Source organism: Myotis nattereri (genome assembly GCF_964212035.1).
Source record: "Myotis nattereri genome assembly, chromosome: 5".
Classification (NCBI taxonomy): Eukaryota; Metazoa; Chordata; class Mammalia; order Chiroptera; family Vespertilionidae; genus Myotis; species Myotis nattereri.
Genome location: NC_138080.1, coordinates 104,507,970 through 104,520,310, shown reverse-complemented (window position 1 = coordinate 104,520,310; position 12,341 = coordinate 104,507,970). Strand labels below are relative to the sequence as shown.

Genomic DNA, 12,341 nt, shown 5'->3' with positions numbered 1-12,341 from the left:
AGTCACTCCTCTCTGGGTGCCTCCTTCTAAGAGAACAAGAACAATTCATCCTGAGAAAATGCACCTCCCACTAAGCATAAGCAGAGTAAATGCATCAGGCGCCCGGATGCTCAGGGGGAAATGCCACTCCGTCCTCAACCCCAGGAGGAAGAGCTCTGCTTGCAGAGCGCAGACAGGACACCGAGGCTCAGAGAGGCAGAGAGCTTGTCCCAGGCTGCACAGCTTGTTAAAGCTCCACACTCACAGGGGCATTTTGGCTTGGGAGGCCTGCCCCGGATAAGTAGGGTCTGGCAGTTGAGGGCTACACCTGGGCTCGTCCGCACCCAGACCAGGGCTTAGGGCGAGGGCAGCGGGAGACCTCTGGATCCCTTAGATGATGTGCAAACCCCGCACCCTCTAACCACTTATTTCAGGGGTTTAAGAAGTACCAGGGGATAGTAATGGCAGCAGCAGCCACACAGCAATGCCGCTGTAAACACAACCCCAGGGGCTGTGGTTCGTATCTGACTTAGGGACGATAACTTCCATCCGCTTGGGTTAAAGTCCTGGCTGGCATCAGAGTGGCCTCGGGGATGTGTCACTCCTCGGAGCCTCAGTTTCCTCATCTGTAAAATGGGGATTACAATCACACGTACCTATCTCCTAGGACTGTGGCGAGGATTTCGTAAGATTGCGCACACGTTCTCAACCAATGGTAGCCTCTGGGCGCCGGGATCCGCCGCGGGAGGGTGTTGGAGGCCGAAGCGCTGCGGGGGCTGTGAGGGCGGGGGTGCTGGGGACCCCCGCACAGGACCCCATCCCTGCGCAGAGGGGCCACTCTGACACACCCGCTTGAAACTACCGGCTTCGATAAAGGCAACCCTCCTTTCTGCGTCTCGCCGGGGTGGGGTTTCCTCTCTGCTCTCCCCACCCGGCCTCCGCCTTAGTCCCGCCACTTCCTAGGAACAAAAGTGTCCCAGCTGTGGCGGCCCAGACAGCAGATGCGAGTGCGAGCTGTTTAGCATTCTGGGTAGTCACTGGAGCCCATTCCGGGCCCAGCACCACCTTCCCCAGCCCCGGGGTCTCGGCGGGGTTTGCCCATTAGTTCCCGCGAGGCGGGCCTTCCGCCGAGGATCCGTCTCCTAGCGGCTCCGCGTGCGCCCGGGGCAGCGTCTGTGCGGGGGGCGGGGCGGGGGCTGCGGTGGGGAGGGGGGGGAGTGATTTTTCCTAAATGCGGGATGAAGGATGCAAAGGGTACGCTGCCGCCTCTGTTTCCAGGCCCTTCGATAGTTTCAGACAAATCCATGGCTCACTAGGGCTTGCGAGCAAATGTATTCTAGGTAGCCGGCCAGCGCGGGGTCTGCAGGCTTTTAGAGCCAACCCAGGCCTCCCACTCATTTGAAGATTTGGCTTCTTTAAAATCGGGGGAACCTGGGCCAGCACAAACCTAAGCACCCGCGGCCGGTGGGGCTTTTCCAGGCTGCCATCGGCGGTCGCGGTGGGGTCGGGATGCAGCCAGAGCAGGCGACCCGGGCTGGGGGCCAGAGCTGAGTCGGGGTGCGGGGTGGACCTGGTCGCCTGCCTTTTCTGCTCCCCAACTTCCTTGTTTGTAGAACGGGACACAGGGCCTTTCTGGGAATTCAAGGGGACGGTGGAAGGTGTAAAATCCTCTGATTAAATATTCTGTTGGTATTTTTTTTCCTTCTCCTACCCCATATCAATTGGGGTCATATCAAAGGGGTTTAATAACTTAGTAATTGGTCTGACACCAGAACAACTTAGTGGGATCATTTCAACTAGAGTGGGAGGCAGACACAGCCCCTATCTCAGGCAGTACCAGGATGCTGGCACCTCTAGCAGATCAAGCCGGCCGGGTCTCCATCACTCCTCTGCCAGCCTCCCCCTGGTGACGGCAGAACTGATGGGAGTCGGAACACGGCCCACCCCTGCCCTTTCCTCCCCAAAAGCAACGCCTCCAATCTAGCCCCCGCGGTATTAGAAGGCATTTAATTAGGTTCCTGATTCGTAAAGATATGTTTAAAATGATTCTATTCTCACAATAAAGTGACATTTTTACTTTCCCCGGAAGGGCCTTTAACGACTAGGCAGTCCTCATTTTACAGCGGCGGGAACCACAGCGCAGAGAGGAACCGCCACTCGCTCAGGGGCCCGCCGCCAGGAGGTGACAGAATTCAGCGGCGCGCTCCGCGGGCCGGTGCTGGTGGCGGAGGGAGGCCGGGTCGCGGCGACCCGGCAGGACAGTGCAAGTGTCTGAACCGCGCACAAAAACTAGCGACTGGGTCCGGGCGTCGCTGACCGAAGAGGCTCCGAACCAAGTGGCTGCTTGGGACTGAGGGGGCCTCTCCGCGGGCCTGGGATTTTGCGTTAGAAGCCCGCCCAGGACGCGGCGCCTGCGCCTGCGCCACGCTCTGCGCCCGGCCTCGGGTTGCGCTTTAGGGGCGCTGCGGCCGAGGCTGTAATTGGGCGAAGGCTCCCAGGACTCTCAGTGCTGTCGCAGCCCAGGCCGGGTCCGTGGCCAGGCGGTCCCGGCGGGAAGTTGGAGGCTACATTCCGAGGCCTCTACCCCGGAGCGCGTAGCCGGTCGCTGCGGAACAGACGCGCACCGCCTGCTGGCGGCCGAACGGGCCCGGCCAGGGGCGCGTCCTTCCGCCGCGGGTCCGTCCGAAGTGCTGCGGGCTCCAGCCGCTCACCAAGCGGCGGGCGAAGGTGGCCCGGCCCAGGGGCGCAGCAGGCCTTCGGGTCTCCCCGCTGAGCGGAGGCGGCCGCGGCTAAGTCTCCCGGCTCCTCCCTGCACGGAGGCCTGCTATGGCAAGCCCTGCTGGTTCCCCTTGATCTCGGAGGAGCCCGAGGCCGCCCGAGTTGGGACGGGAAGGCCCTTCTGTCCACCTAGAGTAGACCCAAGGGCCCCCCTGCAGCCCCTCAGCCCTCACTAGGCAAAGCCCCCCTTTGCTCCCAAGTGCTAGAGAGCGCAGGTTTGGAGGCGAGAGCGCAGGTCTGCGCGCTGCACGACCCTGAACTAACTCTTCTGAGCATCAGTTCTTCCAACTGCAAAGTGGGGAGGAGCATCCGACCTGGTAGGGACGTCGTTCAGTCGTGTGACCCGCGGTTCTGCATGGGGAGCGGCGGCAGGGGTCATTCCCACGGCTGGAAGCGAGTGCCGGCCCCCCTTTCTGTCTCTGTTCAGGACGGAAACCCTTGCGCCCCCAACTCCGGACTCCACGGGCTGCGGAGGCTCCAGGGGAGCTGAACGTGGCCTGACTGCTGGTCCTGACCAGGCAGCTTCCAGCCTCCGCCGGCTCCTCGGGCCCAGGCCTCCGCGCCTGCGGGCGGCGCACGGGGAGAGGGCGCACGCCCAGCCCTCCGGGGCCAGGGGACCGCCTCTTGCCTCCCCGCCCTGCGTCTGTAAAATGGGCCCGGCTCTGGCTTTGGAGACGCTGGAACAGAGGCGAGGGCGGCCGCCGGGAAGCGCGGCGAGGCGGAGCCCGGTGCTTCCGGAGGCGGAGACCAGGCCGGGCGCCCACCATCTCGCCGTCTCCGGAGCCTGGGCCGCGTCCTCAGGCCAAAGGGGGCCCTCATGTTGGGTGAGGATCGCGAGGGAGGAGGCCATGTGGGCCTCCCGCCTCCGCTGGCTCTTTCCCTTGAGCTCAGCCTAGGGGGCGCCTGCCTGACCCGGACGGATCCTCGCCCAGACTCTGCCTCGCCGCCCTCCTGACCCGGGGCGGGAGGCGCAGCCACAGTGGAAAAGGCGACCTCCAGCTTGACGCGTTGGGAGGGGAAGGAGGTTAGGCTCTGAACACCCTCGCGTCGCTCAGCCATCGCCCCCCCACCCGCTGGGGGCGCCGCGTCGCTCTGGGGAGGCAGGGAGTGGAGACCAGGTTCCACACTCCTGGCCCGTCTCAAGCCGAGGTTGGGGCAAGGCGCTCGGAGAGGGGTGGGGGGAACCCCGGGGCCCTCCAGGGCCGCACTGAGACCAGGGCACATCCCTGCGCCTGCCCCACCCGGAGCGAACTTTGCGGCCAGAGGCCTTTTGCTCAAAGCGAGGCAGCAGAGAGAAAGAAACACGTGCGCGTGTGTCCCCCAAAGGCCCAAGGATCGAGGTTTATCCTGGCAAAACCACAAAAATAATCTAGAAAAACAAAACCCACTGAGCTTATTATTCTGGAGAAACGGAATAAGAGCGAAGGAAATTGGGGGAGTGGCGGCAGCCCCGCAGAGGGGGCTGCGCGGGCAGCAAAGGCCTAGAAAGTCGCGCTGGTTCTTAGATGCTCAAGTCCCCACCTGAGGGCCAACCCGTCGCGTCCTGGTGAGGGCATTCCTCCGGCCTCTGAGCGCAGAGGACCGCGCATTTCGGGAAAACACCAGGAAGAGGCAGCAGCTGAGTCACCCTGGGCCCTGTCTGGAGTGTCCGTGCCCCCGCTTCGGGATCAGCGGGGTTGGGGGCGAAGGAGCGGGCCGGAGCTCCAGCTCTGTTCTTAGCCTCCCTCGCCCTCGCCCTCGCCCTTCCTCCAGCCGAGCCACTGCAGGCAATCCCGCTGCCCGCGTACAGCGAAGGGGCACCAGCCCCCGCGTTCACTGGTGGCTCCTGGCCTGGGGGAGGTGGGGGAGGTGGGGGAGGGGGGGTGGAACTGCTACGGGGCTTCTGGGGCAGCGCCCCCGGGGTTTAGTCTCGGGGAGTTACTGGGACGCAACGAGGGGGAGAGAGAGGCCGAGGCAAAGAGATCCTTAGAGACGAGAAAGAAAACAAAAAGGAAAAAAAGGAGGAGGCACGGAAAGTGAAACCTAGAGAGAGAGAGACACAGAGGGCGTCGGAGACAGACGTGGAGGGAGGAAGGGAGAGGGAGAGGGGATGTGCCAAAGCGTTCGAGAAACTAAAAGCAATAGAGGACCAACTAGGTAGAGAAGCGTAAAACTGCAAAGAAAGGGGAAAGGATATAGGCACACAGCGAGCAGGAGGGAACAGGGAGAAGCGGAGAGGCCGGAAGTACGAAAAGTTTTTAAAAGACAGAGAGGGAGGATGGTAAAAGGAAAAGGCAAGAGGAAATGGATGTTCACTGACGCTTGGAGTGTGTTTGTCGGTGTGGGAAGAGGCCTCCCGCCGCCAACCCCGCGAGCCCCAAACTTCCTGCTTTGGAGCCCAGGTAAAGCTGGGGGGGCCGGGCCTGGACTTGGGGTTCTGGGCGTTCCTGGCGCCACCCCCCTCTGGTCCGCAGAGGCTGCAGTGATGTCACATGACGTCACGCGCTACCTGTGGCCCCACGCAAGCTAAAAGAGCGCGGGTGTCCTGGGGTTGTGCGTGGGAACAGTCCCCAGAGCCGAGCGTTGGCGACCCAGGATGCTCACCGGCTCCCTCTGCGCACAGCCCTCCCACAGGCGCCCAGATCCCGACAGCCGGCCGGTGGGCCTTGCCCTGGGCCTCTCCGAGGTCTTGCGGGAGAGAGTGGGAGAGAGTGGGCTGCAGTAGCTTGCGGGCTGGGGGTGGGGCGGCTCCGAGTTGCCAGACACTCGAGGTCACCGTGCCCGCCTCCCTCTACGTGGATTTGGCCTGGAGCGGCCTTTCGCCCCCCACCTCTGGCGCTGGTCATACCTCTGGGCCTCGAGGGCCCTTTCCCACGTGCACCCCGTCCCGCGGGCACCCAGACCGAGGGCGGCCGGCACGCACTGACCTGCACCGCGGGTCCTCCGCGGGGCCCGAGCCGGGGTTCGAGCTGAGGCGAATACGGACGAACCTTGGAGAAGTGGACTCGCCCCGCACAGCGCGGCTCGGCCTCCTCCGCCGTAGGAGTGGGGCACCGGCCGGGCGTCGCCGAACGTTATTGGAACGAAAACGAAATAAAAGCGGCGTTAAGTGAAATAGCTAACTTTTTTTTATTAAATAAAATGACTTAAATAAAAGAACGGAGAGGGGTGGACCCTGCCTAGGCGCAGGGCTGCCCCAAGCCCCTGGCGCTTCCCCCAACCGCCCGGTCGGCCGCCCCTCCTCCAGAGGCCCCCGCCGGGGAAGCAGGTGGCCGGTTTCAAAAAAAAAAAAAAAAAGCCGAAACTTTTATTATTTACACGTTTGGGCAAAAGTACAAAGTATAATACAGGCGCCCGGCCCAGGGGTGCGGGCGTGGGGCGGAGAAACGTAAGGCGCTTTCTTTGTCGGCCCGGGCCTGGGGCGGGACTGGGCGCGGGGCGGGGGCTCGGATTGTGCAGCCGCGCGGAGCCCGGGCCCAGCCCCCTCCGCGGCCGGCGAGGCTGCGGCTGCGCCCCGGGGCCTCCCCGAGCTTGGCGGCCCCTTCCCGTCTCGGCCTCGGTTCCCCCCCAGCCCGGCTGGGGGCCCGAGGCGCCCCACTGCGTGGGGGTGGCGATCCTTGGCGAGCGTGTGCGCTGGGAGCTCACACCAGAGAGGTGACGGCGGGCACTTTGGCGCTGTCCTCCTCCCAGGGCTGCAGGTTCTGCAGGGCGAAGAGCGACGAGTTGTGCAGACACAGCGGGTCCGGCTGGATGGAGTCGTTGAGGCTCTTTTGGAAGGCGTCGTGCTGCAGCTGCAGCATGAGCCGGCTCGCCTGCTGCCGCTCCGCCTCCCGCTCCTCCGCCGTCTGCCGCCTGCACCGGGGGAGGGAGAGGGGCAGCGCCGTCAGGCACCCGGCACCGCGCGGCCGCCGGCGGGCTCCAGCCCTCCCCGGAGCCGAGGCAGCCGGGAGCCTCGAGGCGCGCCCGGGGGTGGGCCGGGTCTTGTTTTTGTTGTGAGCCGGGACGTGGCCGAGAGGGCACTCCGCCCGCCCACCTGCACGCCCGGGTATCGTGGCTGCGCCAACAACAAAGATTGTTTCTTTTGCGGGACAACGAGCGCAGCCGTACGCGTAACTGACAGGGCCCCGCGGGCAGCCGGGTCACTGGGCTCCGCGAGCAGGCGGGCTGGCTCTGCACCGCGCGGGCGGGGTCCCCAGGCAGGGTCAGCCCCAGCCAGTTCTCCCAGGGCCTGTCTCGAACCCCTCTTTCGGGACCGCTTCGCTGTTCACGGGTTGGATGCAAACAGATATCGGATAGGCGCAGGGCTGGAGTCGGATTGGGAGCTGGAGGGGAACCCAGAACTCGCGCGGATTGTCGGAAATCCGAGAGGACCAGCGGGGTGAGGTGGGGGGCGGGGGGGGGGGGGCGAAGGGCAGTGCGAGAGGACCCCGGGGATGTTGGGAGAGGCAGGAGACGAAATAAAACGAAAGGAATTGGAGAGGCGCAGCACAGCGACACGGGAATGGCCACGGAGGAGAAGCCGAGGCGCGGAGAGTGGGGAGGAGGACGTGGGCCGGCGGGAAGGAGGGACGGGAGGTTAAGATCCGGGGAGGCGGGTTGGGTGGGTCTGGGGAGGCGCAGCCTGGCTGGGAGGATAGGGGTCGCGCTGCTGCGCAGAGCGGGAGGCCGCGGCGTGGGGAGGGTGCAAGGCGGGCGCAAGGTGGGCCTCTCTCACCGCCACTTGGTCCTCCGGTTTTGGAACCAGGTCTTGACCTGCGCGTCCGTCATTTTGAGGGACTTGGCGAGCGCCGCCCTCTCGGCCGAGGCCAGGTACTTCTGGCGATGGAAACGCTTTTCCAGCTCACAGATCTGCACCCGAGAAAAGGACGTGCGCGGCTTCTTACGCTTGGGCGGCGTCCTGTTCTGGTACGGGTGGCCGATGCGCCGGGTCACGGTGAAGGGCGTGAGCGCCGCCGCGGCTGCGGAGACACACGAGGCCCCCTGAGGCCCAGCCCTGTTCCACTGTCGTTCGGGCCCCGCGAGGACCCCGTGCCGCCCGCTGGGGCGCAGAATGCTCCGCTATTTCGTTGGTCCCGCGTCTCCAGCGGCACCGAGCCGCTTGGGAGATGCCCCCTTATTCTCTGGGCACAGGTTTATCTCCCCAAACTCCCTGGTTTCCCTCCCCCTTCGGCTGCCCGGGGCCCTGGGCGCCGAGGCCTCCGCCGCGCTGGGGCCTCCGGAATCGCTTCCCGGAGCAGAGCACACAGGGCGCGGCGCCTCTAGCCCCGGGAGGGCCGAGGCCCGGTCTGTTCACCCGCCCTGCTCACCTGTGAAGCGGTCTTTCACGAAGCGGCGGCTGCTCTCCATCCATGGGAAATTGAGGCCGCCTAGGCTGGAGACCGCGGGCACGGAGGGCATGGCGGGCAGCGCGCTGGGCAGAGGCGGTGGCACGGCTCCGGGCAGCGGCCTGTGTGCTGGCACCCGGATCACGCCGGCGGGCGCCAGGCTCAGGTTGACACTGTAAGATCCCGCGTCCTCGAAGGGCGCGCCGAGACCCGCAAAGGAGGCGGGCAGCGAGGGGTACGTGGCGCCCGGACGGCCCCCCGGGGGCCCTCCCAGGTAGCTGGCGCCGTCGGGGCCCCGCGGGGCTGGTGCGCTGTCCTGGTCCGGGCTGTTGAGGATCTGGTCGATGCCGAAGCTGATGGGCTCGTGCGGGTGCGGGGTCTGCGCGCTGGCGGGCGCCTCCATCCTGGGCGGGTGGAAGGGCTGGGCTGGGCTGGGCGGGGAGGCTGCTGGGGCCCCGTCACGGCGCGGCCATGGAGCGCCCGGCGCCTCTCGTCGCACTGAAACTTTGCCAAGAGTGCGCGGGCCCGACAGGCTCTGTGTCATCTTTCTTGAACCGAACCTGGAGTTTCCGCTGCTAATTCCTCTCCCGCCGCAGCCATTGGCTGCGATCAACAAGCCTCTCTCCTCCCATTGGCTCTCGGCTTTCAATAAAGGCCTAATTCATGGAAATAGGAGCTTAGGGACTGTTCCAAGGTGACATCATTTTAACAAACGAACAATAGGTCAAATTTATTAGCCGGGATAATGGGCGGCGGATATTAGCGCCCGAACCGCAGCCTCCCAAGCCCGAAATCTAACGAAGCTGCAATTAGCAGACGCTCCCCGCGCCTCCCGGCCGGGCCGCTTCCCCGCCGCAGCTCGGGGCCGGTCTGGGCGCTCGCTCTCCTGGTGAAATTCTCCTTTGCTGAAGGGGTTTTCGTTTTCTTTCCAATTTTTTCAGCTGAGCAAAAACCAAACCCTATGAATCCTTTCCGTCACAATGGAGTTGCAACCCCGGGACGACCCTGCAGATCCGTGGACGCCTCTTGGACCCTCCAGCGCCGCGGGAGCAACGAAAGGGGCGCGCCCCGGGGTGCCAGCTCCGCGCTCCTTGCGCGTGGGGTGACGCGAGTACCACAGCGTGCTCCACGCTTCCAAGGACACCGACCCGCGTGGGCAGAATTCGCCCCAGCCTGGGCTTCGGCCGCGGCATCGCGACCACTTTGGAGACACTCCCTGGCTCCCTCCAGGCGGACCGAGGAGTGACTCACAGGTGCCCACGCGTGCCTGGCCCGGCTGGGCTAGGGACCCGGGGTGATCCGCTGGGGAGCGGGGATCCGGCCCCTCGAAATTCGTTGCAAGATGGTCGGGACTGTTAGTCGCGCGTGGGGACCCGCCCGTGGCGCAGCAGGTGTGGGGACCTAGGGTTCCCAAGGGGCAAGGGCGGGGGTGGCGAATATTTAGGGCAAATAGCGGGATTTCTTGGGGTAAAGAGAGCGGTGAACTCCTCCCGCTCCAGTGAAGCCGGGGCGCTCTAACCACTCCCTGCTTTGCTCGCGCCCTCGGGGGCTGAGGGGCAGGCCGAGGGGCACGGTGGACGGGCCGCTCGCGGGGCGGTCACCCCCACGCCAGCCTCCGCTGTCTCCCTGCAGAATCGTTCTCCACCCGCTAGTTCTTAAACGGCTGGGTGCAAACTCACTGCTAACCCCGGCCAGGCCTCTACCTCGCGCTCCCGCCTGGCGGACTTGGGGAGAGGTCGGATGTGCGGTTGGCCAGGAATGAGTTTAAATCCGGGCTGGTCACTTCCTAGCTGAGTGACCTTGAGCAAGTGACTCCATGCCTTTCGGCTTTGGTTTCCTCATTTGTAAAAAGAGCAAAGCGAGCATTGCGGGGTTGTCTGAGCCGGGAGTGAGGCATTGAGAGCACAGGGCTGGGCCTGGCACACAGTAGGCACCCAGCCAGCAGCTGTGGCCACCCTCCCCCCCCCCCGCCCCCCCACAATGTGCTGGTTGATGGATGATTCTTATTATTTGTGTTTATTTGTTTGCAGTTTTATTTGCGGAAGCTCTGCATCTTGGGGAGAAGGATGGTTTTGTCTCCCGTGGGGTCAGTCTCAGAGGGCCAGGAAGAGCAGGAGGCAGCCTGGACAAAGGGGAGGCCTCAGAATTTGGGATCTCCAGGCCTGGGGCCCTGCGGCAGGGGGCTGGCTGAGCGGCCTTGGGCAAGTCTTTACCTCTCCGGGAGCCTCAGCATTGGGTGGGAGGAAGGAGGCGCTGGCAGCCTGGGGCGGGGCCTCCGCCACTTCCCCCAGGGACAGGCACCTGCAGATGGAGTAGAAGGCCCGGCCTCGGCTTCTAATTCCGGCTCTGCCTCTGGTGGGAGTGGGGGGCTGTTGGGCCCCTCATTGCCCCTCCTGGAGCCTCGTTTTCCTTATTTGTGGCACGGAAAGGGTAAGCTACCCCCAGGGTGGCTGTGAGAAGTAAGTGAGATGAAGCGCCGCCCGTGAGAGGCGGGCGGTTAGGTAACAGTAACTTCAGTGCCAGCAGCACAGCTGCCGGAGGTGGAGAGCCTGGCGTGTGCCAGGCAGGAGGGGGCACTGGCTTGCTCCTCACAAGAACCCTGTGAGGAAAGGACCATTACTGATCCCGCTTTTTACTTGACAAGGGAACTGAGGGCCAGGGAGCTCACAGGACTCCCAGGCCCCACTCGTGGGCCTCACCACTTCCCCGGCCCTCCTGGCTTCCAGAGCCCTGGGTCCAGGCCTGTCCTTGCCACTTCCCGGTCTGCTCAGTTGGGATAAGGAGGCCCGCCCCACGCGTCTGTGGGCATAGAACTAGGGAGACGCTGTGGGTGGGGTGGACGACGTGCTCCCAGGGCGTGGAGAGCAGCCCAGTGCTCAGAACTGGATTCCCACCTGTTGACCAGCTGTGGGCTCAAGGAATTATCCAGCCTCCTTGTGCCTCAGTTTCCCCGTCGGGTAAAGCACCAGGACCCACGTCATGGGATTACATGAGCTCTTCCGGTGGAAGCATTCTGCACAGTGCCTGGCAGGAAAGGGTGGCTGTCTGAGGCCCGGGGTGTCCGTCAGGCAGCAGTAGGCACGTGGGGCCGATGGTCACAAACCCTCTCCTTCCTGACCCAGACAGAGCAGAGCAGTCAAGAGGGGAGTAAACGGGGCAGCCACAATCCCTGGGACAGTGGTTCTCAAAGTGTGTTCCCAGGCCAGTGGCAGCCTCACCTGGGAGTTTGTTAGACAGGCACATTCTTGGACCCCCGCCCAGACCCACTGAATGAGAAAGAGGGGGTCGAGCTCAGCAATCTGAGCTTAACAAGCCCTCCAGGTGATTCGGGTGCTCATTCAAATTGGAAGCCAGTGCCAGAATATCGTCCGTCCCATCCCAGTTTTCAAATTCATGGCTAGAACGCTGTGGAATATTCTCTCATCGTTTGAAACTCTCACGTGATCTTAGTTCATATCGTCTGCAGTTCTGTCTCAGTGTTACTCAGTTGGGCCTTTTGATCTTATTTGCCATAGGTCTGTCTTAAAAGACATTGATTTCATTATTTTCTTTTTTAATGTTTCAGGAGTGTTTCGATTTTTTTTTTTATTAATTTCTTCTCTGTTGAAGTGAAAATTTAGTTCATTTAAAAAGTCTTTATTTTTTTTTTAAATAAACATATTTAAGGTCATAAATTTACCTCTAAGCAGTTTTTGGCCAAATATTCTTTGATGCGTACTAGGTGTTCCTGAGATTGTAATTTTGCTGTCCCTGCTTACCTGCTATCAACTGAACAGTCAGACACACACCTGAAAAATTAAGTTTTAAGAACTGGGACCAGGTCTCCTGACTCCAGAAGGATTTCCGGGATGCAGTGCATTCTCTGCGTTTCCCAAGGAGAAGCTGGAGGAAAGATAGAGCTGTTGGAGGCCTCTCTGGGAGTCAGACGGGAGGGGAGAAGGAGGTAGGAGTGAAAGGCAGATGCTGGCATTTCCAGCTATGCCCATGGCATGTGCAGGAGGCTCGCTGCCACTGACATCCGGTGTGACTTGAACTCAATTTCCCTGCCTGTAAAATGGGGTAGAGGTTGAATCAGGGCTCTTAAATGTATTTGGATCTGCAACCCCATTTGAAAGATTGATGACAATGTTATGGACAACCTCCAGAGACAAAGACACAAACACACGACACAAACACATCCATCCGCAGGTCGCTTGCCTGCCCACCTTCCGCTCTTCACTCACACGCCCGGGTGAGGGGCCGCAGGGGCCCGTGCAGTTCTCACGATGGGAGGCTCTAGAC

General features: G+C 62.8%; 1 protein-coding gene across 1 annotated transcript; it reads right to left on the bottom strand.

Annotated features, from left to right (window-relative positions):
* Window positions 1–6,377: 6,377 nt before the first annotated feature.
* Window positions 6,378–8,604, bottom strand: TLX3 (T cell leukemia homeobox 3; the record flags this gene model as incomplete). The annotated part of the gene is made up of 3 exons (XM_081090663.1): window positions 6,378–6,588; window positions 7,451–7,694; window positions 8,043–8,604. 3 exons carry the CDS (start codon window positions 8,602–8,604, stop codon window positions 6,378–6,380), a joined length of 1,017 nt encoding a protein of 338 aa, XP_080946789.1.
* Window positions 8,605–12,341: the final 3,737 nt, after the last annotated feature.